Here is a 27,556-nt window from a genome sequence, read left to right on the forward strand (position 1 = left end):
AGGTACATCTAGGTCGACAATACTCCGCTGACGTCGACACTGGGCTAGTCTCGATACCTTCAAGACCTCGTCATTGCTTATTTCTATAATTGGAGTAGCGGATTGCGTTTTGCACTGACTAAAGGGAATGTTGGAAAAATTTAATCACAACGGCATTCTTCCATGAAACGTTCAAAAAATTAAAGAAACCAATCGCTCTTTACATATTTTCTTAACATTTGACACACGTCTATATGTGACGTCTTACTGAACTTCCATCTTCCAAGGAAACAAACAGCTCTCAGTACTAGTAATTTTAGGCACTTGTAAATTGAAAATCATCCATCCTCGTGATTTATCAACTGTAGTCTCTGTAGGGAAGACAGTTTTCTTCGCTGGAACACTTTATAGGTCCGTATGTTCGCATCCTATCTTTTTTTCATGTTTTCGATTTCAAAACAGAGCGATAAGTGCCAGCTTGTCAAGAACGCTTGTGACAAAAATTCATGAGTGAATTTGGATGGAGACAAAACATATATTTTGCAGTTTAAGCAAAAATATGGCTGCCAATATAAAGTAAAGGTTGATTAAAAATTTTGAGAGTATATTTATGCCAGGTGCAATAACAAGTAAGTTTTTTGTACTGAAGCGCACTGATGAAGGCACTGCTCGATCGACTCTACGGAAATAGGTAAGTAAGTCCGCATCAGCATTGTGCAGGTGTAGTTCAAGGCAGTGAGAGACAAATCAATGATGTCGTAAGAAAGTGACGATTTTAGAAACTTGCGTCACTTTACAGGACCAGTAGCTTACATTTGATAAATTTGTTTTTATGTCAGCAGGGAGTCGAAACATCAATTATTTAGCTTGTAAACAGCGTTTACACGTGTAAAATGCTGTGTTATTGCTTACAGTTGAATTCTAGTCCGGATCAGAATTCACTTGTCAACAACAACGATGCTCTCTACACATGTACAGGCTGAGTTGACATGCTGAATACTGTGGTTCTGAACATGCTTTGAGGAGTTAAACAAGAAAATGAAGTTGATATTAAAAACAAACTTTGTGAAAAAATCATTAAAACATTATAGCTACTGGCCATTTAATGTATATGGTTTTATGATATATAGCTGTAAGATAGTTGTTTTCGTGAAAGAATTAGAATTTCCAAGAAACATCTTCATCGGTTTGTACACCTTACGGACCATAATCAACTGAAAACTTGCCGATCCTTCTGCAGCTCTAAAAATATTACGTAAAAAGAATCTTTGCTTTTATTTAAAGGGAGTCTGGTTTGCCTTTTTCGCATTTCTTAAACATACATTCCACAACAGCATAGAGAGCGAGTGCGATGAGTTGAAAACAAAAGACAATATAGAGTTTTGTTGAAACACAGGACATGAGGCTCATGGCGAACGACACACAAGTTCCTACGGCACCCCACAGATATAAGTTGGCGAAGGCTGCTGATGGATTATCTGGATAGAAGAGGCCAAGGAAAGCTGAAAAGAAAATGAATATCATCTATATGACACTGACTTTTGATTCATTTGATTTAGTTAATAACAGATATTGCCACGATGAATTAATTCTTCTACCATAATGATAATAACTATTAAAGTTATGCTCTTATGAGAATATGTGCATTATCATATTTTTTATTTCTGCTGCACAGTGAAATTTGATATCAGAATGGCCAGGCCGTTGGTAATGTATTTGCGTATAAGTTGGGCCTCTGTGAAAACGTCGCTAATAAAAATACACAAAATACCTGTAAAGTGAAATGTCGTGAATACCACTAACTTGCTGTTTTTGCGATGAAGGAAACTTTAAGGTACCTGCAAACGACTGGCATCGAATTAACCGTGACAGTTGAGGCAGTTTCGCTTGATATTTCTACGAATTAACAAATTACATGAAAAGAACCAATATTAAATGTAAAATGAATGTTTTACTTACACTTAAACTGTACGATGATCAGTGTCTGTGCTACACCCCATCCTGCTGCGATGAGAAAGTAGAGTTCAACCCGGTCATCGGGATCCCAAAGCAACATAACGATGATGAGGACAGAGTCTAAAGCTACTCCAAAAGCCAACTGAGACAGCCTTCCGATGTATTTTGTCAGCAGACCGGAAGGATACGAAGCCAGTGTTTGCGTGATGGATGTGCAGAGACCGACATAACCGACATACTCTACACCAATGCCACACGACACGTACGACTGAAAAGAAAGGATTATTCTGTGTTGAATTGCATTGATGTTGTGTTTTCTCTCTGATAAAAAATCTGTTGTAACAATGTTGCTGTCTCTGCTTATTGCTGCAAATGGCCACTTTCCCCGCCCCTATCCCAAGCATAGGCGAAGATCGCCACAAAGGATAGTTCACCATCTCTGAATCTGATTTTGATAACCTAAAGATTGGAATACTTTGAAAATCAAAATCCTGGTACAACCCTTTGGAAATATCGAGCGTGGCATATAATTGGGATGGGTAAGATCGTTCTGTGTTCAGTATTTGGTGGTCGTCGTACTTGGATGCCCTGTGGTTCTGCTGCCATGTGTGCTAGTCTGGCATACATTGGAATTATTATATTGATCATACATTGGCATTAATTTCGCATTTTCACTGGTGGACCATTGTAATGTAATTCAGTGGTCCAATCAAGCAATTTCGTGGCCCGGGACCGCTAACAAACATGTTTTCATGCTCGATTTGATGCGACCGATGTCAACTGCTCGGTAATATACTTTGCATATAAATGAATATATTCTATATTTACTCTGGCCATTGGACTGGCTCATATCTCATGATGTAGCAGCAGGAAATTGTTCAGCAGTTTTAACCTTTTTTCCGTTTTTTTTCCTCTCACAGACAGTATCACTTACCAATTTGCCGAGAAAGTAACAAGGGGTTTGGGCCAAAATCATATGTGCTTTCAACAAGTTAGCTTGGTCTGTTACAGAAGCCTTAGTCTGTAAAAATGATACTCACAATATCTGTGTTCCCAGGGGCCTCCAATTTTCAATTTTGTGGTTAAAATGTACCATATGTTCAGGACATGTTGTGCTTCACCAGTTTTAACAACCTTTACTTGACTTAACTTTGCGTGCGAGTTTTTGTACTGACGAAGGGTTGCACCCGAAACTGCTTGCTTTTTATTCTCTGCGATTTGCAATAGTGTTTTGCATCCCCCTGGTCGGTCACTATTTTAATGTATTCATTTTTACTTACTGCTGTTTTATCCAACATTTGAGGTCGTTTGTAATTTTACTTGACTTGATGGTGAAATGTGAGCTTCGGCCTTGGAAGGATAAAATGAAGGGATCGCCTGAACTACGCCAGAAAATGTTCCATGCACCAAAAATGGATGCACCAGGTCAACACAACTGCAAAGTATAATTTTACGATGTACATTTTGACAAACACGTTTTAACTTTCATCAATCGCCTAGATACCTTGGATCATGGAGCTAGAAACGGATAGCTCCATGCTTTGACACAATGTTTACACTGGTCATACGGGTGAGTTTTGACCTGAGAGCACAGTTCCGACGGCCCTTCCCTCTAAGTGTGTGGATAAAACAATTTAATCATTTGATCATGCTTTCCCAGACTAGACGTTTAGCAATGAAGTCGATAAAAAACTAACCTCATTAAAATCTCCATTGAAGACACCAACGCGGAGTCCATCAGACATCATGATTGGAACAAGCATCCACAAACGATAATCCCTCCACAGAATCATAGTTTGAACAGTGGAAGCAAGTAATGGGGTGTCTTTAATACGTTTTTCCTTATCTTTTGGTAACTTGTCCAGGAAAAACAACATCATCAGGATAGCAATCACATAGAGGGCTATAAAAATTACAAGGATCACTGCGGTTGCACTCAGTGGAGGTGGGTAGCAGTAGCTTGTACTATTACCGTTAGTGTCTCGACAGTTGCTGGCCCCGCAAGTATACATGACGCCAGGCTCCTCATGATGGCGCTCTTCTGGGGTTAGCAACTCTCTGTAGACTGTGGCAGAGATGAAGTTGCCGAAAATACCGTGCAAGTTAAACAGGAACCCGGTGAAACCGAACACTCTACCGAGCATTGCACTAGGATTTTCCGAATCACTGGCATCTGAAAGGATATACGCGCTAGCGCTGACATATATACCCTCAGAAGTCCACAACGGACTGGCCGCCAGGCCCACCACTACGGAGGCTGGAATCATCGTGTACCACGACGGGCGAAAGTTTGCAAGCGGATATACTATGAAGCAGGCCGTACAACCGACAATCGTCCATTTCACACCCAACAGACGAATCACTGCATTTGGCAAGAACAATCCCGACAGTATAAATGACATGTAAACTGTAATCAACGACGCAAATCCCAGCCCTTCATCGCAATTTATACTGGTCTGCAAGGCCTGCAAACCGTTGTACGCTGAAAAGCTGATCATAAATGCAAAACCGATGATAAAGACGTTTTTCCAGTTTCGTCTCTTAGTTTTCCTTAGTCTGTGCGACGTCTCTGTAGAAATGTCACGATCATCAACATTTCTATCAACATCACCCTTAGAGTCAGTTCTCTTCGTGACTGTCCCTTCAAGAAGTGATACATTCACTTTCTCTTCATCTAAAGTTAAGGCCGCCATTTGCTTCAATTGAATGTCCTCACTGTCTTTTGGACGCAACCAGCATGCCTCTTGGTAATTGAGTAACCTGGAGTGCTTTGACTTAAATCTATTGGAAAGTACTGGAAAAAAGCAAAGTTACTATTCATTAAAGACATAAGACAGATTTAAAGACAAATAAAAACGTTTAAGAGGTTGGGTTGGTACGCTTAATTTTAAAATTGTACTTATTGAAAAGTGTCATGAGATGTTCACTGCCCGATTCTTTATTTAATCGGGGTTACCATCATCAATGAGGTCATATAACGGGGCAGGAGAAATTGTGCTTTTGTCTTTCAGCCATTCTTCGCAACTTGAACTTTTTGATAAGTTGAAAAGAGTAATAGACCTAAAAGCAATGTTATTGAATGCGGCCTTGTATTGTTTCCGAGTGCAAACTTTTTGCAAAGTTTTACCTCAGCGTTGACAGACAATACACTGAAATTACCATCGTGAAATTCTATGGAATCCATATCGTACGGCTTTTGTCATATTTGCTAATATTGATAGAGTCACGTGTATCATGTTCCCCATAGCGTTCATTTCAAAACTTAAAGTGCGTTTGTCAATCAGTTGCGTAATTTTTTTTTTCATGTTCGAGTAATCTTATTTGATGTATATGGGTCTATGTTCCTGCAGTGTGAAAGATATGATTGCAATATCGAAAGTATGAGTCATTTCCTGTGTTTTGATCGCTGTTCGTATTCATATTGAGACAATTGGTATTTTTTTTTATGATGTGCCACAAATTCAGAATGGCCCCTAAGGAATTTTAAGTTTTGTGGAGGCAAAAATTACCCCATGTCCATGAGGAGCTTAACTTGGTGTGGTGCTAGTAAGGCTTACATTCACAAATACTGGGTAGGATGCTGGAGAAGGGGGATTTGAAATGTTTGATGGAAGTGGCGGGAGGGATTTGAACGTATACACAGGGCGCAGAGGATGGATCTGAAATTATTTTGTTACCTATATATTTTTTTCAGTTTCCATGGTTTGGTAAGTCATTGAATAAAGAAATTGTTATTTCTATTGTTAATAATTAATTAAGTTCTTGAATAATCAATGTCATTTCATGTGTTTTATTTAAAAATATTAAAATACTCCCCGCATCACCAATGAAATAAAACACCTTATACAAGCTATGTTCGACAAAGCGAAGGCAAGGGCATGCCAGCATGGTTTGTGAGTAGAATGTTCTGTAAGATCATGTAATTGTCATTGTCAATTGTAAGAGTAAATATAAAACATGATATTTTTTCGACATTTTTATTCTGTGTATCAATATCATTTTCTTTAACATCATGTTGGATTGCTAATACAGCCAGAATATGGATGTAAAGTGTTAATATACAATACTGACATTCAATTTATATCCGGACTGAAATGCAGCTGCCAGCAATATAAGTGACGCAGCATATAAAACATATGAAGGCTGTGTTGTTGAGCTGACTACTGGACATTTTAACATATTAGAGTGTAAAACAAGAGATCGGAGTCGATACAAAGAGTAAAAAAAATGACAGAAAATTATCAAAACTTAAGTTTAATACTGTCTGCTTATTAAATGGCTTGCCTTATCACATAGAGGAGGATCCAAAACGAATTACGATTTCTATCATGATTCCTCCAGCGCCCCGCCCAGTATTCGTGAGTGCAGCCTAAGCCTTACCCTTATGAAAATTTTCTGTAGAAATTCTATTGAAATTGATGACAAAATTCAATTTAAGTGATACAGAATTTCTACAGAATTCTACTGAACCTTTATGGAAATTAATGGAGTTTAATGGAGTTTTGGCCCCCTTTTTCTGTAGAAATTCAACAGAATTTCTGTATCATTTCTGTAGAATTTACAGAATTTCTATGTAAATTCGATACACGTCCTACAGAATATCTGTAACACTATATTGAATTTATACCACATTCTACAGAATTTTTATGTAGAATTTCTGTAGAACTGTATTTAATTTCTGCACTCTTTTACAGAAGTTTGTTTGTCTTATACGAGTTCAATCTCTTAGAAAGTATGACAACAATATGTGTTAAACTTTTATTAAGTAAGGAGTACCACCTTATGATATTGCCATAGATACCAATGCAATGAATTACTGCAAAACTCACAAAAAATCAGGCAGCAAGTAAATTATAAACATGTAGTTTATTTCTAAAAGAATTATGATTAACAATCGTTCGAAACTTGATGAAACATACAGGGACTACAAAATATAAAGCAACCTACACATATGAATGCAAGGCCTACCTCTCCAGTCTAGCATGCAGTTTTGAGTTGTCAACTCAGCCAAGTGCATAATTAAAGTGTTGTGTATCTTAACTCACGTAATTTTCAGTTGATGCTGCAATGTGGATCCTTACAGTTGTGACATATTAGTGAGCTCCCTTGTCCATAACACTGTTAGAATCTTGCTAATGGACCTTGGATCCTAATTTTCCATGGAATTTGGAGTTGAACTTTAGTACTTTTCATAAGAGCCATGTGCACTGTGGACTGCCTCAAGTTCAAATGAATAATGCGTGGCTACACTATTATGTAATCAGCCCATTGTAAAGGCAGGAAACTATTTGCATAACAAAGCAAAGGCACAGGTCAGCTCACTTGACCTAGGATCTAACAAAGAGAGTCAGGTTGGTCTGTGTACAGTCATGAAATGTACAAAAGCAATGGCAAAAGGAATGGTACAATTGAAACTGTATACATTTTCCTGGCACGTGTGTGTAAATGAAAATAACTTTTCAGAATTAAAGGGTACACGAGAATGTGCTTAGAACTCTCCATAGGTATATGTCACTACCTTTTCCATATTGAAACCAGCTATATATATGTCACTGAGTTCTTATCAAAGCTCATGCCAACATGCAAAAACATGAACTTAAGTCTGAAACAGTGTAAACTGTGGGGGAAAAAAACAGAAAAACATTTCCACAAAAGCTATGTAACTGAAAAATTCCATAAAAAATATGTTTAATTTCTGCAGATTTTCTACAGAAAATTATCAGCAAACTTCAATAGAATTTAAAGTTTCTATACACATTAAAATTCTATAAAATTTAAATTTTTCTACAGAATTGTATTGAAAATTTTCAATTGAATTTCAATGGAAGCATTTTCCATCAGATTTCCATAAACATATACAGAATTTCTATAGAATATCAGAGTTCAATAGAATATCTACAGACTATTTTCGTAAGGGTAGACTTAACCCCCTTTCACGCCTGTATTGTGCTGGGCACACACGGTCTTACAAGGTTGACAATGCCTTGTAAAAGAGAGTCTGTGTATCACATGTCTTGTGTCAAGCATTGTACGGCTATGGTTGGGTGAGTCTCACGGCGCAAATGAAGAGAGAGTCGCTGGTAACACAAGGTTAGCATGCAAAAAAAATCTCAAGGCCACAGGCACTATTCAATAGACAGTATATACTGGCTGTATTCGCCATGTTCTCAGACTGAAAGATTCGGTCTTGGATTGGTCTCAGCACTCCAACCAAAACTGGAGTTGGCGGAGACCCATAGTAAAACAACATAATCTTTCAGTCTAGCCTAATGCGTAGTCTCCAAAACTTTACTGCGTTACGTTTTACGTGTACGCCAAGTGAACCCTGATCGAGACTATAGGCGGGCACAGACATATAGTTCCTTTGTGTCGCAGAAATACAGCTTTCGATCACAAATTACAAAACAGTCAAAATTTTCTCCTACCTTCAATAATGATTCCACATTCAGCTTATCGTATATACGGTGCCGCGTACAAACTAGACTTCTGGGCAGGGAGTTCGGCCAACAGTCTCTGCAGGGATCGCACAGTTGTTGCGCTGTCACTTTTTCTTACCTCAGTGGATTAGTCTGGACCCCTGACGGTTACGGCTGGCTGCGCTGCTAAGAAAAACAGGGTCAGGTAAGAGCCATTGTTCGCATTGAATTGGTTCCGCTTGCAAAGTTTCCGCAAAGTTTACTACAGCGTTGACAGGCAATAAGCTGAAATTACCATCGTGCAATTCTATGGAATCCATATCGTACGGCTTTTGTCATATTTGCTAATATTGATAGAGTCACGTGTATCATGTTCCCTATTGCGTTGATTTCAGTCAATCAGTTGCGTATTTTTTCATGTTCGACTACTCTGATTTGATGTGTATAGGTCTATGTTCCTGCAGTGTGAAAGATATGATTGTAATATCGAAAGTCTGAGTCATTTCTTGTGTTTTGATCGCTGTTCGTATCATACCGAGACAATTGGTATTTTTTTATGATGTGCCACAAATTCAGAATGGCCCCTAAGGAATTTGAAGTTTTGTAGAGGTAAATATTACCCCATGTCTATGAGGAGCTTAACTTGGTGTGGTGCTAGTAAGGCTACATTCACAAATACTGGGTAGGATGCTGGAGGAATAAGGGAATTTGAAAGTTGTTATGGTAGTAGCGGGAGGGATTTGAAGGTATACACAGTTTACTGTGGTGGGATCTGAAAATATTTTGTTCGCTAGATATTTTTACATTTTCAGCTTCCATGGTTTGGTAAGTCATTGAATAAAGCAATTTTTCATGTCATCCAATGGCTCCACTGTGAATAATTAATTAAGTTCTTGAATAATCTATGTCATTTCTTTTGGGTTTTTTAATTATTAAAGTACTCGCCGCGTCACCAATAAAATAAAAGACCTTGAACAGGCTATGTTCGACAAGGTGAAGGCATGGGCATTCCAGTATGGTTTGTGAGTAGAATGTTCTGTAAGATCATGTAATTGTCATTGTCAATTGTAAGAGTAACCAAGATGTGAATGATCAGTAGCCATATAAAACATGATATTTTTTCGACATTTTTATTCTGTGTATCAATATCATTTTCTTTAACATCATGTTGGATTGCTAATACAGCCAGAATATGGATGTAAAGTGTTAATATACAATACTGACATTCAATTTATATCCGGACTGAAATGCAGCTGCCAGCAATATAAGTGACGCAGCATATAAAACATATGAAGGCTGTGTTGTTGAGCTGACTACTGGACATTTTAACATATTAGAGTGTAAAACAAGAGATCGGAGTCGATACAAAGAGTAAAAAAAATGACAGAAAATTATCAAAACTTAAGTTTAATACTGTCTGCTTATTAAATGGCTTGCCTTATCACAGTGAGAGATTTGAGCGGAGTATTTGATATATTTTTGAAGGTATAGAGGAGGATCCAAAACGAATTACGATTTCTATCATGATTCCTCCAGCCCAGTATTTGTGAATGCAGCCAAACCTTAGACTTAACCCCCTTTCACTCCTGTATTGTGCTGGGAACACACGGTCTTACAATGTTGACAATGCCTTGTAAAAGAGAGTCTGTGTATCACATGTCTTGTGTCAAGCATTGTACGGCTATGGTTGGGTCAGTCTAACGCCGCAAATGAAGAGATAGTCGCTGGTAACACAAGGTTAGCATGCGAAAAAACCTCCAGGCAACAGCCGTTATTTAACAGACAGTATATATTGCCTGTATTCGCCATGTCTTGGATTGGTCTCAGCACTCCAACCAAAACTGGAGTTGGCGGAGACCCATAGTAAAACAACATAATCTTTCAGTCTAGCCTAATGCGTAGTCTCCAAAACTTTACTGCGTTACGTTTTACGTGTACGCCAAGTGAACCCTGATCGAGACTATAGGCGGGCACAGACATATAGTTCCTTTGTGTCGCAGAAATACAGCTTTCGATCACAAATTACAAAACAGTCAAAATTTTCTCCTACCTTCAATAATGATTCCACATTCAGCTTATCGTATATACGGTGCCGCGTACAAACTAGACTTCTGGGCAGGGAGTTCGGCCAACAGTCTCTGCAGGGATCGCACAGTTGTTGCGCTGTCACTTTTTCTTACCTCAGTGGATTAGTCTGGACCCCTGACGGTTACGGCTGGCTGCGCTGCTAATGACAACTGGGTCAGGTATGAGCCATTGTAATACCTGACCCACAGTGTGGTGAAGTTTCAAGTAGACGACGTCACTAGGCCAGGTCTCTCTTTATACAAATATTACGACCTATGCAAATATGACGACCCAGGCCTATCCGCAATACAATAACTCAGTACATGTACACATTGGCCAAAGCAGAACCTGACCCCGGAGATGACTCTGAACTATCCACAAACAAATACAGCCGGGGAAGCGAGGTGGGTAATTTTTAGAAACGTCAAAAAAGTGGCTGACCAACCTATTAAGACTTTCCGAAAATAGGCGGGCACAGAAATACAGCTTTCGATCACTAGTTACATGCCTTGAATATGTCGTTCGAGGCATGTAATAAAGTAAAGTTATGCCCCCAAAGGGCGAACCGAAGACTGCACTTGATTGACGCAATTTGTGGCTGGTGCGATGCATTTTAAGCAAGTATGAGTCGGTGTCATAATTCAAAAACACACTGACCCCATTGAGCATTTAAAAGACACGGTCATCCCCGCCCCCCATCCCATTAATCCGCCGCCCCTCTAGGCTGAAGAACCTGACCAGTCCTTCAGTATTCAAAAGACCAAATAAAAAAGATTATTGTTGCCCGATTGAGATCGCAGAGCAGCCGTACGCAGGCGGTGAGTGTTGTTTACGAAGAATTTCTAATAATTGTATGACAATAAATACCAAGTAAATATACATCACTCCAGAGAAACAAACCGTAAATTTTGTTTTTTTCGATTAATGTATTCGCCATGTTCTCCTTGGCCTCGATCCGAGTATTATACGACTACTGTAAGAATACAATCAGCGGGAAAACAACATTTAGGTTTATCTAGAATCTCTTCGCCGTACTTTGTTCTTCGTCCATACATACTCCCAAAAGATGGAACTCAGGTTCCAGACTACATCTAAATCGACAATACTTCGCTGACCACGCTGGGCTAGGCTCCACGCCTTCCAGACCCCATCATCGTTTAGTAGTTTGGTTGGCGTAGCATAGGCTGCTGTTCGACGGAGGGTCCTCGTCCGAGTAAACACTTTGTACTGGCGAAGTTGTTTAGAGGGTGGAAGGTGGAACACCTTAGCCTAGTGAAATTGCTCGTTGCAAAATAATCTTGGTAAAGTGAAGCGAATGCTGGAGGGCGGTATTGTTGATTAGTGCCACAAACCGTTCCCCTTCTTCAAGTTCGCCTCTCTCTCTGAAATATGTCCGCCGCTTTTTGGCAGTGGTCGATGTAGGCCAATAGGAATATCAACGATGAGAGATGCTATAATTCTATCCCTTTGAAGAAAGCCCGTTTATTCTATAATTGGAGTAGTAGAGTGCGTAGTAGAGTGCGTTTTGCATTGTTTAAAGGGAATGTTGGGAAAATTCAGATCAACAGGGATTCTTTTATAAAACGTTCAAAAATTAAATAACTCGATCGCTCTAATTCCTGGCACATTTTCAACGTTTGATTTTAAAATAAGACAAGACAACCAACGTTATGTGACGTCTTATTGTTCTTCCATCATATCAAGAAAACACAGCTGACAGTACTAGTGATACATCTACTAAATGCACCTGTAAATTGAAAGTCATCCACACTCGTAATTTGTCAATTGTAGTCTCTGTAGGGAAACACAGTATTCTCCGCTGGGAGATTTCATTGGTCTGTGTGTCTGCATCTTATCTTGTTTTTCATTATTTTAAAACATAAATTATCATATATATCACTCACTAAGCTATGTGTGCCAGCTCGTCAAGATGCTTGTGCAAAAAATTCATGAGTGAGTCTGAATGGAGACAAAACATAATTTATAGCAGTGTAAGCAAATATATGGCTGCCGATGTGAAGGTTAATTTTAATTGTGATAGTATATTATACCTTTTTGTACGGAAGTGCACTGGTGAGGGCGCTGTTCGAAACGCAATTTGAATCTCAACGATGTTTCTACGGGAAAAGGTCAGTAAGTGGTAAATATATTTTCTCCGCAACAGCATTGTACTAAGAGGTAAAGTTTGGAGGCTACAAGAGACAAAATCAATGATATCGTCAGAAAGTGAAAATTTTACAAACTTTTGTCACTTTACAGGACCAGTAGCTTGCATTTGATAATTTTTCACCTTTTCGTTTTGTACGTGAATAGGGAGTCCTCGTCCCCAACTCCCCAAGGCAGATTGAAACATCTACTGTTTAGCTTGACAATGTAAAACATACCGCTCACAAGTGTAAAATGCACTACTATTGTTTACATTAGAATTCTAGTCCGGATCAGAATTAGCTTGTCAACAATAGCGATACACTCTACACACAGGCTGAGTTAACAAGGTGAATACTGTCACAGTGTGTCTCAACATGATTACAGTGAGGAGTAGAACAAGAAAGTGAAGTTGATATTAAAAAAAAACAAAAATTGTGAGAAAAATCTTCAAAAGTTACAGCTACTGGCAATTTAATGTATATGGTTATGTGATATAAAGCTGTGAGAGAGGTGTTTTCGTGAGAATTAGAATTATCAAGAACTCCTTCATCGGTTTATACCCGTAACGGACTCTAATGAATTGAATATGGTGTCCAATCCATGCCAAAATTACTACTTTGATTTTACAACACAACATGCCATTCCAAATCCTATTTTACAACTCAACATGTTATTTGACAACACATCATGCACTTCCAATATTCTATTTTACAACTCAACATGCTCTTCCCAATTTCATTTGACAACACATCATGCACTTCCAAATCCTATTTTACAACTCAACATGCTCTTCCCAATTCATTTGACAACACATCATGCACTTCCAAATCCTATTTTACAACTCAACATGCTCTTCCCAATTTCATTTGACAACACATCATGCACTTCCAAATCCTATTTTACAACTCAACATGCTCTTCCCAATTTCATTTGACAACACATCATGCACTTCCAAATCCTATTTTACAACTCAACATGCTCTTCCCAATTTCATTTGACAACACATCATGCACTTCCAAATCCTATTTTACAACTCAACATGCTCTTCCCAATTTCATTTGACAACACATCATGCACTTCCAAATCCTATTTCACAATTCAACATCCCATTCTAAAGCTAGCTCTGCGGAGCAGGGCAGTGTTACTGGCTTTCGAACAAGATTCAAAATGGCGGACGCGAAATGGTCTGTCCCTCGCACAGAGAGAGAAATGCGAACTTTGCACAAGTCTAAAAACGCAGCTTAGCACATTGTGTATCTAAACAAGATGAGCGTGCTCGAAAACTAGGATCGATCACGATTTTAAATTAAAAATTGGCTGTTTTTGGAAAAGAAACTGCGCGTTAAAATCAGCAGTTTTGTCTATTGTGCACCGTGCGTGGGAGGCTTATCGTGAAAGACCGAGATTTACTATATGGCGCATCTGATACGGATATGGTCCCATCGCATAGAGAGATGAAAGTGGGCTTTGTGTAAGTTCAAAAGCACAGCTTAGCTCATCGTGCATCTAGACAAGTTGAGCGTGCTCAAAATAGGAGATCGATCACAATTTTGGGTGAAAAAAACCGATTGTTTTCGGTGGAGTAACCGCGTTGCAACCAGTGGTTTTGCCCACAGGCTCTCGACTCATTGCAGGCGAACCGCCAGACGTCACTGATAGAGTTCTGAGTTTATTGTGGATGCAACGGACTGACATAGATTTGAAATTTCTTTACATGGTCGGGATTGTTAACTTGGTGCGGTTTGCTCCGAGCTGAGACATTTTATAATTTCTGTACTATACATAGCGTGTCAGATATTGCAGATGGCTTCAAACTATTGACTTTTCGTATGTAAGGACTGTAGATACAGTTTTGAGTTTATTGTAGATGCAACAGACTGCGATTTGAAATTTGTTTTCATTGTCGGAGTTTTAACCTTGGTGCAGTTTGCTCTGAGCTGAGACATTATTTTATTTTGTACTATACAAAGCTTGTCAGATATTGCAGATGGCTGCAAAGTGATTGACTTTTCATATCTGTGGACTTTGATCCCAGAGTCCTAAGTGTATTGGAGAATGCTACGGCCTGAGATAGATCAGTAATTTCTCATCCTTGACGGAGTTTAACGTCAGTGCAGTTTGCTCTGAGCTGAGACTAATAATTTTTGTACCTTTGCAGATAGCTGCAAAGTGATTGACTTTTCTTATGTGTGGACTTTCATAGAGTCCTGAGTGTATTGGAGGATGCTGCAGACTGATACGGATTGGTAATTTTTTTAGCCTAGACGGAGTTTTAACGTTAGTGAAGGTTACTCGGAGCCGAGTCATAGATTGTCGGATATTGCAGATTGTATAGCTGTGATATCGCAGCGGTATGGCGTGTATCGAACGCGCTCGGGTCATTGAGGTCATCGCCACAGTGGCGATGACCTCGATGACGCGAGCGCGTTCGATACACGCCACAAGTACCGCTGCGATATCACAGCTATGCAGATTGCAGCAAAGTGAAACTGAAGACAATAGATAGCCGTGAGCATATTGAAGAATGCTTGGAATTGAGATGATTTCGTCGTTTCTTAACAAAATAGGAGTTTAACGCTATAGTGCAGGTTACTCAGTTCTGAGATAATTAAATAATTTTGTTACACGCATAGCTGGTGCGGTCAGATAGTACAGATTGCTGCAAACTATTTTCGTGTCACAACTACACGCTACTGTAATCTTTTCAAGGTATTCTTGTGTCAACTTTTTTATCTCATAATTCGACGAGCAGCATCGAAAAGTTGGTATCTATTTGCGTCACAATGTATGTTGTACAATGGAGAGAATGAAATGAAAGCCGTGGAGGAGTTTTCTTTAATCTTCGAACACTTCCTTGACAAGTGTTCACAAAATAACTTTGGAAATTGCGAAAGTGACCTCTATTCGCAAATACTGTTAACTTTTAGAAATCTCGTGATGTTTTCGTTGTAAATATTTGCTTAATTGCCATTGAGATAATTTTGACCCCCTTATCAAAATTGAAAATTAAGCTTGTGAACTTCATAAAGTGTCTGTCTGCCGAGCTTTAATAAAATATTAAAACTTTTTGCAGCGGAAAATATGTGTTTAGCAACACCTCAGTTTTATATGGCTTTCAGATGGCGTTTCCTGTCCTGTCAAAATGTTAGTCTTTTTCGTTTTATGTAAGCTTTGGAAACCACAAAATAATAATAATAATAATAATAATAATAATAATAATAATAATAATAATAATAATAATAATAATAATAATAATAATAATAATAATAATAATGCAGGAAATCAGTACGGAAGAATTTCCTCTCTGCTTTTTGACCGTAACGTACAACTTTTAAAATATCACTGATTAGGTATTTGGTTGTAGGAAAATAAATAAATTCCTTTCAGGGGAAAGTTTTCTATTTGGCGACAGGAGTTTTCCTCAGCGTCCAAGGGTTGGTAAAGTAAAACAGAATTACAGTCAACTCGCACTTTTTCCAACCCGCCCAGAACCAACTCGCCCGATTAAAACTCGCCCGATACCAACTCGCCCGTTGTTTTGAGATAGGGTGTTGTAGATTCCATGTACGCTAACCCGATGGCCCGAGGCCAGCTATTTTCATGTCATGCCAGGCCAGTAACTCGTGAAAGACGGTCCTGCTGTTCCTAAAGAAGTGAGCCAGTACGCAGTAACTATCCCTATACGTAAAGAAGCCGAACGAAATTTATTCTTTCAAGAGATTTGCAAAACGTGAAATTCGCAAATAAAAAGTTTTCCGTGTTGGCACATATTTCAAGCCGCACCTGCGGTTCTCTATGTTAGGAATATTTGTTGTTAGAAATAAAACGTTTTATGCGTACCAGTTGCTGCGAAAACGAGCCCTGCCACTCTTTGATATGTTCTTCCACTCCAATACCAAGCTACCCGAGTGGCAAAGGCTACCGATTCGCAGCAAGCGTACCAGTAGCTCTGCATGGCAGGGCTGTGTGTTTACCGGCGTTATACGGCCTCCGTATAACGCCGGTAAACACACAGCCCTGCCATGCAGACCTAGCGTACCAGGTACTCATAAAATTGCAAAATAATATCGGGCGAGTTGGTATCGGGCGAGTTGGAATCGGGCGAGTTGGTTCTGGGCGGGTTGGAAAAAGTGCGAGTTGACTGGTACCCCGTAAAACAAGGTTCTTTTACAAGGTAAAGCGAAAAAATCTTGTAGATTATATTGGCAATGTCTACTTAGCATGCGCAATGAACTATGAAAATTGTACGACCTGCTCCGTCACAGAACGGAGATAATGTCTGAGCTCGGAGGGAGGTCAGCGGATACTTATGATTGAGGGTGAATCTTGCCTGGTCTTTCACATGAGCCGCGCACACGATAAGCCTCCCACGGTGCACAATAGACAAAACTGCTGATTTTAACGCGCAGTTTCTTTTCCAAAAACAGCCAATTTTTAATTTAAAATCGTGATCGATCCTAGTTTTCGAGCACGCTCATCTTGTTTAGATACACAATGTGCTAAGCTGCGTTTTTAGACATGTGCAAAGTTCGCATTTCTCTCTCTGTGCGAGGGGACCATGACCATTCGCGTCCGCCATTTTGAATCTTGTTCGAAAGCCAGTAACACTGCCCTGCTCCGCAGAGCTAGCTTTAGAATGGGATGTTGAATTGTGAAATAGGATTTGGAAGTGCATGATGTGTTGTCAAATGAAATTGGGAAGAGCATGTTGAGTTGTAAAATAGGATTTGGAAGTGCATGATGTGTTGTCAAATGAAATTGGGAAGAGCATGTTGAGTTGTAAAATAGGATTTGAAAGTGCATGATGTGTTGTCAAATGAATTGGGAAGAGCATGTTGAGTTGTAAAATAGGATTTGGAAGTGCATGATGTGTTGTCAAATGAAATTGGGAAGAGCATGTTGAGTTGTAAAATAGGATTTGGAAGTGCATGTTGTGTTGTCAAATGAAATTGGGAAGAGCATGTTGAGTTGTAAAATAGGATTTGGAAGTGCATGATGTGTTGTCAAATGAAATTGGGAGCATGTTGAGTTGTAAAATAGGATTTGGAATGGCATGTTGTGTTGTGAAATAGCATGTTGAATTGTAAAATAGAATTCGGAATGGCATGTTGTGTTGTGAAATAGCATGTTGAATTGTAAAATAGAATTGGAATGACATGTTGTGTTGTAAAATCAAAGTAGTAATTTTGGCATGTATTGGACACCATACAATTGAATACTAACAAAGTACCGTACCGAGTCACCTAACGGAGAAGCCACAGACAAAACCGCTCAGCCAAATCCCCACGCTCAAAAAGGAGTGGTTCAATAACCGAGCTAAGATCTCACAATTTTTCTGACTGCGACCCCTCCACACACGCTGAAGAGTTCGTGAAGCACTCACGTGCTCATCACACTCATTATGAACAGCTGCCTTTGCTACTCTAAGCTAAGTTCTGATAAATTAGGTAAAATAATCTTTGCTTTCCTTTAAAGGGAACCTAGTATGCCTTTTCCGCATTTCTTGAACATACATTCCACAACAGCATAGAGGGCGAGAGCAATGAGTTGAAAACAAAACAGAACATACAGTTTTGTGGAAACAGAACACGAGGCTCATGGCGAACGACACACAGGATCCCAAGGCACCCCACAGGTGAAAGTTGACGACCTTTGCTGATGGCTTATCTAGATAGAAGAGGCCAAAGAAAGCTGTAAAAGAAAATGAATATCGTCTATATGACACTGACTTTTAATCCATTTGATCAAAAAAAATGGCCATGATGAATTCTTTTACCTTTATCATTAAAGTTACGCTCTTCTGAGAAAAAAGTGATATACATCTATCGTATTTTTATTTGTGCTGTCAAAAGTGAAATTTGATAAGAGAATGGCCAGGTCTTTGATAATGTATACGCGTATTGTATTTATAAGTTAGGCCTCTGTGAAAACGTTGCAAAGCTACACAAAATACTTGAAAAGTGAGATGTGAATACCACTCATTTGCTGTTTTTGCGATGAAGGAAATTTACGTTGAAACGCTGGGAATCGATTAACCGTGACCATTGACGCAGTTTCACTTCCTATTTCTACGAATTAACGAGTACATGAAAAGACGCAAAAGTTGGGTGTAAAATGAATGTTTTACTGACATTTAAGATGTACAATAATCTGCGCATGAGTAAGCACTCCAAAAGCCAACTGAGACAGACTTCCGATGTATTTTGTCAACAGACCGGACGGATACGAAGCCAGTGCTTGCATGATGAATGAACATAGGACTACGTAACCGACATACTCTACACAATGCTACTTGACACATAAGACTGAAAAGAAAGGATTATTCTCTGTTGAATTGCATTTATGTTGTGTTTTCTCTCTGATTAAAATTTGTTGTAACAATGTTGCTGTCTCTACACATTGCTGCAAATGGTCACCTTCCAGCCCCTCTTCCATGTGTAGCCGAAGATCGCAAACTAGGACAGCAAAAGAAAGTTCACCATCTCTGAATATGATCTTGATAACCTAAAGATTGGAGTACTTCGAAAGTCAAAATTCTGATACAACCCTTTTGAAATATCGAGCGTGACACATAATTGGGATGGGGAAGATCGTTCTGTGTTCAGTATTTGGTGGTCGTCGTACTTGGATGCCCTGTGGTTCTGCTGTCCTGTGTGCTAGTCAGGCATACATTGGAATTATTATATTGACCATACATGTGACATGGGCATCAATTTCGTATATTCACCGGTGGACCATTACAATGTAAATTTAGTGGTCCAATCGAGCAATTCAGTGACTCGCGACCGCTAGCAAACATGTTTTCATGCACGATTTGATGCAACTGATATCAACTGCTCAGCAATATACTTTGCATAAATCACGGCCCCTCCCTTATTTACTCTGGCCACTGGACTGGCTCAGACCTCATTGTGAAGCAGCAGGAAATTGTTCAAAAGTTTTAACCCTTTTTCTTTTTTCCTGACAGAAAGTATCACTTACCAATTTCCAAAGTCATTAAAAGAGGTTTGAGCCAAAATCATATGTACTTTCACCCACTCAGCTTGGTCTGTTAAATGAGCCTTAGTCCGTAAAAATCATACCTACAATATCTGTGTTCCCAGGGGCCTTCAAATGATCAATTTCTTTGGTTAAAATGTACTATACATTTATGGGACATATCTTGCTTCACCAGTTTTAACAATATTTACTTGACTTGATGGTGAAATGTGAGCCATGGTCTTTGAGGGATAAAATGAAAGCATCGCCTGAACTACGCCAGAAAAACGTTTTCATACACGAAACCTGGATACATCATGTAAACAAAACTAAAACGTTTAAATTTTGCGATGTACATTTTGACAAACAAGTTTTGGTTTTAATCAATCACCTAGATACCTTGAATCATGGAGCTAGTAACAGATAGCTTCAAGCTTGGATACAGTGTTGATATTGGTCGTTTGGGTGCGTCATGACCTGGATAAAACAATTTTCTCATTGAAGGCTATTGTAGGGGCTATTTTAAAACACTAACCGTGTAGTACCTAGTTTTCTGAGTTTGTCATCTTTTTGTTGCAGTAGATGGTAAAATGCAGTGCAGGGGGAAAACCGGATATTCGGTTGCCGTGGTGACAATTTCAGGGTTAAAAATATGAGGAAATTTGTGGCAAAGATATCTATTGAACGAAAAGTCATACAACAACCGAATTTTTTCTGTAGCATTCAGATGTATATGTATTACAATATGAACCTAAATCTATGACTGTATAAGATGTCAATATAAATTAAATCATAGTCATCTCGGTAAGATTGAAAAATTAATAAATTTCACAACTTTCCGTCAAGTTTCTACTATGAAATGATTGGATGACCTTGTTTTTTGAAGTTTGTTTTTTTAAAGTATTTAATTTTCTCATATGTTGGCTGATTTTCATTGCATTCCAACCATTCTTTCAAGAGTTATTACTGCCACAAGAAACGAATGCAGTACAAAACACAATTGTTAGGAGTATTGGATTGAAATGTTTACAACATAAAGGTGATACTCATACTTCATGCAAAGTTTACGACCTCAAAATAGGGTATTGGACAAGTTTAATTGTCAGTTAGAATTCTATTTATAAAAGCCTGGTTGTAATTGCTTTCTAAGTGAAAAATGAACTGTTAATTATCAAAAAAACATTGATTTTATAATCAGCATGATAATGAAATTCATGTGAGATTCTTTACTTGTTATGTATATGGACACCATAACGTCTAATATGGTTTGTTTTCTGGTTTAATTGCTATACCTGAATGAAAATCTTCATATGCCTTACAGTAATATCCACACAAAATATAAAACAGAAGCATTTGTTGCAAATTTCTTCCCGATTACTCATTGATCTGGCTTTTTAAGACTGCAATTAGTCTCAAACTCACAATTTCCACAACGCCATATTTTTACCTCTGAAAAAGCTGCTTCAATAAGCAAGCAAATGGTCACTACTTCATACATGATGCCATAACTCAACAAAGTTTTTAGGCAACCAAAAATAGCGATTTACCTGTTTTGAATATATAATTAGACTAAATAAAATTTGACCAGGGGTCAGTGGGAAAAAAACGCGATTTTTCTCGATTTTAGTTAATATTTTTTGAAGAATGATATAGCTTATTTGAAAGTATACATGTCGAGGGTGACAATGAAGGAAAAAAATAAAATTAGATTTTTTGAGCATTTTGACCGACATTAGCCCAGACGATGGCCTTAACCATGCTCTCTCCGACATAAGCAATGAAGCGGAATTACAAAAAGGCCGGGAAAAAGTAAAAATAATGCATTATTGAATTTCAAGCTTAGTGTTGATGATTGTGTTATTGCCATGATTGGAGCATTTAGCAGCTTTCCACAGCTGAGGCCATTTACGGAAGACTGTTAGAAAAATACAGATACATGGCAAAAACACAGAGACAAGACATACTGTTATGTAGGTCATTTCCCCCACACTCATCATGACCTGAGTTCAATTAGTCTAGAACATTCTCAAGGTCACTGCCCTTGATGACCTCACAACCTTGAATTCAATTAGTCATGTTTGGAATGTTCTGGAAAGTTGATTAGTTGTGTAAGGGAGATAATTTTAGAACAGTAATTAGCATGTCAATAAAAGTTCTAGATTGTTCTTATATGCCTTTATAAAAGGGACGTGCACAGCTTCCAGTCAGACTTTTGGGATCGTGTCTCTTGTGTGTTACTAAACTCCAGCCGTAGTAATTTTCAAGACTTCTCAAGACCTTCACTGCCAACGCTGGATTTACACTGTGGACTTTGTGCAACTGCAAGCCTGCAAGCCAAAGGACTGTTCATTCGTCCGACAGACTGTTACAACTCTGAGACTGGAGCTTTGCCGTCCCAGCTGAGATAAGTAATCTGTACACTTTTAAAGCTTGTACTCTATCCCTGACTTAGCAATTAGTTTATTTTTGTAATAAATTTTGTTTAAACGTTAACTGCTGAGTTCACCCTTTTGTTCGTTTTCTCTGCACGTAACAAAATTGGGGCTCGTCCGGGATACGAATATTTTGAGCCGTTTGACAACATTTTGACAGCCTTTCAAAACTACTGTATACTGTGAACTCAGCGAATTCAATCATGGCGGAATTCAAGCCAGACGAATTTATGGATGACCTTGATCAGGACGCATTTGATTCCCTCAAAAAGGACAACCTCATTGCACTGGCAAATTTCCTTAAAGTAGATGTCAAAAGATCTATGCGCAAGCGAGAAATTCAGTTCAAGATTGCAAAACATTTAGTTAATTCTGGCCATTTTGAAGAGTCTGCCTTAAAAGATTATGAGCCTGAGTCTTCCTTCGAACTCAAAAATTAGAATTAGAAATACAGGCAGATTTGGAGCTTAAGAAATTGGAATTAGAAAAGGAAAAATTGCAAATGGAAGAAAGGGAAAGGCAGGAAAAATTACAAATGAAAGACAAAGAATTACAAATGGAAGAAAGACAGAGAGAAAAGGAGAGAGAATTGGAAGAACATCGACTACAGTTAGAAATGAGACGTTTAGAGCTTGGACAGTCAGGAAAATTCTTCCCTTCAGACAAGTTTGACATCACTAAGCATTTCAGGTTAGTTCCCCCTTTCCAAGAAAAGGATGTTGATAAATATTTCCTCCATTTGAGAAAATTGCTCAGAGTCTGAATTGGCCTAAGGAGTCCTGGTCTATGCTTTTGCAGAGTGCTTTGGTGGGTAAAGCCAGAGAAATTTACATTCAGTTGTCAGTAGAGCAGGCTTCAGATTATGATTCTGTGAAGGAATTAATTCTCAAGGGTTATGAGTTGGTGCCTGAAGCTTACCGTCAGAAATTTAGGGATTGTGAGAAGGTGAAAGATCAAACTTACGTTGAATTTGCTCGAACAAAAGAACAACTGTTTGATCGTTGGTGTTCTTCGGAAAAGGTCAGTCAGAATTATGACAAATTACGACAGCTTGTTTTGATTGAGGAATTTAAAAGGTGCATCCGGAGTGACATCAAGACATTTATCAATGAACAAAAGGCAGATACATTGGAGGTTGCTGCACGTTTGGCCGATGATTATTCATTGACCCACAAATCTTCCTTTCTCAGCAAACCATCCCAGTCCTTTTCATACAGAAACAATGCAGGTAAATTTAACTCCTCCTTTTCATCCAAGAATTTCTCAAAGGACAGTAGAAAATCAAATGACAACAGTTCACAGAGTTCAAGTAACACTCCCACATCATCAGATCCCAAGTCTCAATCTCCTTCTGACAAACAGTTTGGAACACTTTCTTGTAATTATGTAAGAAAGACGGCCATTTAATGTCAGAGTGTTTCAAATTGAAAAGAAAACGTGAAGGTCAAAGTGGTCAAAGTGGATCTAAGCCCACCGGCTTTATTTCTTCATCAACTCAATTAGAGTCTAATAATGTGTGCAACACATTTTCTGAGGTTAAATCCCTCTTATCCCCAATTAATGAGGTCAAGGTCAATTCTTCTCAAGATAGCATTATGGGTATTTTCGAACCATTTATTCATAATGGTTTTATATCACTTTCTAGTGATTTCTCTTCCGCTACCCCTGTCAAAATTTTAAGAGATACCGGGGCTTCCCAGTCTCTTTTGTTGGCAGATACCCTGCCGTTTTCTGAAAAGTCTTTTCAGGTTCTAAAGTTCTTATTAAGGGGGAGATTGTAATGACTACATTCCTGTTCCTCTCCATAATGTCTATTTGTCTTCGGACTTTGTTTCTGGACCTGTGACTTTAGGTATTAGGCCTTTTTTGCCTTTTGAAGGGATTCACCTTCTTCTTGGAAACGACCTTGCTGGGGACAAGGTCATTACTAATCCACTTGTGACTGATAATCCTACTTTAGATCAGGATCCAGAGCCAATTGAACAAGAGATACCCGATTTATTTCCTTCATGTGCCATTACTCGAGCCATGTCAAAGAAAACTTCCGAGAATCAAAATACTCTCAAAAATAATGTCACAGATGTTGACTTAAATGACACCTTTCTCAGTCAGGTGTTTGACACGGATCATTCCGTTATCCCTCGTGGATTTGAAACTTCCAGTAAAACTTCTGCTGACCAAAGTCAGACATTTTCTAGATCAAATCTCATTGCAGAACAACACAAAGACCCAGATGTTTTGTCTTTGTTTGACAGGGTAGATGATGAAGGTAAAACTTCAGATAGCTCTGTTTCCTATTATACAAAATCTGGTATTCTCATGCGTAAATGGAGACCTCCAGATGTTTTGGTTGATGACGAGTGGGCTATAAAACATCAAATTGTGGTTCCAAAGCCCTACCGTGCTGAAATATTGCGCCTGGCCCATGAAACCCCCTGGGCTGGTCACTTAGGAGTCAGGAAAACTTATCATAAAATTCTCAGTCACTTTTTATTGGCCTAATCTCAGGCAGGATGTAGCACATTTCTGTAAAACTTGTCACACATGTCAAATGGTAGGAAAGCCAAATCAGACCATTCCAAAGGCCCCTTTACAGCCAATTCCTGCATTTCAAGAACCATTTAGTAGGATACTAATAGACTGTGTTGGGCCCCTACCAAAAACAAGATCAGGAAATGAGTACATGTTGGCAATTATGTGTACATCAACTCGGTTCCCCGAAGCCATACCACTGAGAAATATAAAGACAAAGACTATAGTGAGAGCTTTAGTCAAATTTTTCACTTTATTTGGCCTCCCTAAATGTGTCCAGTCCGATCAAGGCTCCAACTTTATGTCTGGTATTTTTCAACAAGTAATGGATCAGCTAGGCATTAAACAGTATAGGTCATCCGCCTATCATCCAGAAAGTCAGGGTGCTCTTGAGCGATTTCATCAAACTTTGAAAAACATGATTAGGACCTACTGTTTTGACACAGAGAAGCAGTGGGATGAAGGAATTCATTTTCTGCTCTTTGCTGTTAGAGAGTCAATTCAGGAGTCTCTTGGTTTTAGCCCATTTGAGCTTGTATTTGGACATACAGTCCGTGGCCCACTCAAGCTCGTTAAAGAGAAATTCCTATCAGACGATGATGATTGTCTGAATATTTTGCAATATGTGTCAGATTTTCGTACAAAACTCTCTAAAGCATGTGAATTAGCCAGAGAAAATCTTGAGTCATCTCAGCAGTCAATGAAAATCAAATACGATAAAAGCACCTCAAAACAGAAGTTTGAACCGGGTCAAAAGGTTCTTGTTCTACTTCCGATTCCTGGCAAACCACTCCATGCTCGTTACTTTGGGCCATATCTAATTGATAAGAAATTGAGTGATTTAAATTACATCATAATAACACCTGACAGGCGAAAACAAAAACAGCTATGTCACATAATATGCTTAAGCCATATTTGGATAGGGATAATCCTACTATAACTCAGCCTGTCAGTACCGTCAGTTCTGGCCATTATGAAGATAGTGATACTGAAACTGACTTGAGTGAAAATACTCTAAACTCAAAGCTGGGCTCGGTCAAGCTTCAGAACTCAGAAATCCTGGAGAAGCTGGAGTCTACAAAGTTGGCACACCTCCAGCCAGAACAACAACAACAGGTGAAAGAACTGCTCCACGAATATAAACACCTGTTTCAAGATGTTCCAACGAGGACAAACGTCATCTATCACGACGTTGATGTTGGGGACAGTAAGCCTGTAAAACAACATCCATACAGACTGAATCCAACAAAAGCGAAATATCTCCAGGAAGAAGTCAAATACCTGCTGGACAATAACTTTATTGAACCCAGTAAAAGTAACTGGAGTTCGCCGTGCATACTTGTTCCCAAATCAGATCACAGTTATCGTATGTGCACGGACTTTAGGAAGGTCAACACTTTAACAAAGACAGACACTTTCCCAATCCCGAGGATTGATGACTGCATCGACCGAGTGGGAAAAGCCAAGTATGTGACAAAATTTGACCTACTGAAGGGATTTTGGCAAGTCCCTCTGACGGATCGTGCTCGTGAAATATCCGCCTTTGTTACACCAGACGGATTGTTTCAGTACAAGGTGATGCCATTCGGAATGAAGAACTCTCCGGCAACGTTCCAACGGATGATCAACGACGTCATATCCGGGTTAGACGGGTGTGCAGCTTACGTTGACGACGTCGTCCTGTATAGTGACACCTGGGAGGAACACATCAAGCTCATGCGGAAGTTCTTTGAGAGACTGAGTAAAGCAATGTTGACTGTCAACCTTGCCAAATCTGAGTTTGGTTGGGCGAGGGTAACTTACCTCGGACATACTGTAGGACAGGGTGAGGTAAAACCTGTTGATGCCAAAATCAGTGCCATTTCAAGTTTTCCCATACCAAACTGCAAACGACAACTGATGCGCTTTCTCGGTATGGCTGGTTACTACAGAAAATTCTGTCCAAATTTCTCCACAATTACTGAGCCTTTGACGAACTTACTTAAAAAGAAAGTAAAGTTGTTTGGTCAGAGCAATGCCAACAGGCATTTGATACACTTAAAGCCATACTGCAAAGTGCTCCAGTGTTGTCTGCACCAGATTTCACTTTGCCATTCAAATTAGCTGTGGATGCTAGTGATACGGCTGCTGGTGCTGTTTTATTGCAAGAGGATAGTCATGGTGTAGATCATCCTGTTTGCTATTTTTCACGCAAATTTAACAAATCCCAGAGAAACTACTCTACAATTGAAAAAGAGTGTTTATCTTTGATATTAGCTTTACAGCATTTTGAAGTTTATGTTACTTCTTCAAATCAGCCAATAGTGGTTTATATTGATCACAACCCTCTTGTTTTTCTGCAGAAATTTAAAGGCAAAAATCAGAGATTGCTAAGATGGAGTTTAATGTTACAGGAGTTTAATCTTGACATTAGACATATCAAAGGCAGAGACAATTTAATTGCAGACTGTCTCTCTCGTATTTAGAGTTTATTGTTGTTCACTTTCAAGAAATTTTACTTTAGAGTAAAACAAAATTTGAGTACTTAAATCCTTTTCAAGATTACATTTGTAAAAGAAAGATTTTTCTTTGAAAAATTTTCTTTTTTTGAAGAGGGGGTGTGTTATGTAGGTCATTTCCCCCACACTCATCATGACCTGAGTTCAATTAGTCTAGAACATTCTCAAGGTCACTGCCCTTGATGACCTCACAACCTTGAATTCAATTAGTCATGTTTGGAATGTTCTGGAAAGTTGATTAGTTGTGTAAGGGAGATAATTTTAGAACAGTAATTAGCATGTCAATAAAAGTTCTAGATTGTTCCTATATGCCTTTATAAAAGGGACGTGCACAGCTTCCAGTCAGACTTTTGGGATCGTGTCTCTTGTGTGTTACTAAACTCCAGCCGTAGTAATTTTCAAGACTTCTCAAGACCTTCACTGCCAACGCTGGATTTACACTGTGGACTTTGTGCAACTGCAAGCCTGCAAGCCAAAGGACTGTTCATTCGTCCGACAGACTGTTACAACTCTGAGACTGGAGCTTTGCCGTCCCAGCTGAGATAAGTAA

General features: G+C 38.9%; 1 protein-coding gene across 5 annotated transcripts in view; it reads right to left on the reverse strand.

The window, feature by feature from the left end:
* Positions 1 to 1,056: 1,056 nt before the first annotated feature.
* The window catches only part of LOC139137070 (protein unc-93 homolog A-like), a 38,794-nt gene continuing 12,294 nt past the window's right edge, over positions 1,057 to 27,556 (reverse strand). Inside the window, exons 1-5 of one of the 5 annotated variants that reach the window (XM_070705032.1) lie at positions 10,402 to 10,649; positions 8,361 to 8,534; positions 3,633 to 4,729; positions 1,939 to 2,203; positions 1,057 to 1,481 (exon numbers count right to left, since the gene is read on the reverse strand). In XM_070705032.1, coding sequence (XP_070561133.1) covers positions 1,258 to 1,481; positions 1,939 to 2,203; positions 3,633 to 4,628 — 1,485 coding nt within the window. In that variant the 5' untranslated portion in view covers positions 4,629 to 4,729; positions 8,361 to 8,534; positions 10,402 to 10,649 and the 3' untranslated portion in view covers positions 1,057 to 1,257. Of the gene's footprint in view, positions 1,482 to 1,938; positions 2,204 to 3,632; positions 4,730 to 8,360; positions 8,806 to 10,401; positions 10,650 to 27,556 lie in introns of those variants that run through there. The other 4 variants (XM_070705036.1, XM_070705035.1, XM_070705033.1 and 1 more) reach the window with 4 other exon arrangements.

Source organism: Ptychodera flava, chromosome 7 (assembly GCF_041260155.1).
Source record: "Ptychodera flava strain L36383 chromosome 7, AS_Pfla_20210202, whole genome shotgun sequence".
Classification (NCBI taxonomy): domain Eukaryota; kingdom Metazoa; phylum Hemichordata; class Enteropneusta; family Ptychoderidae; genus Ptychodera; species Ptychodera flava.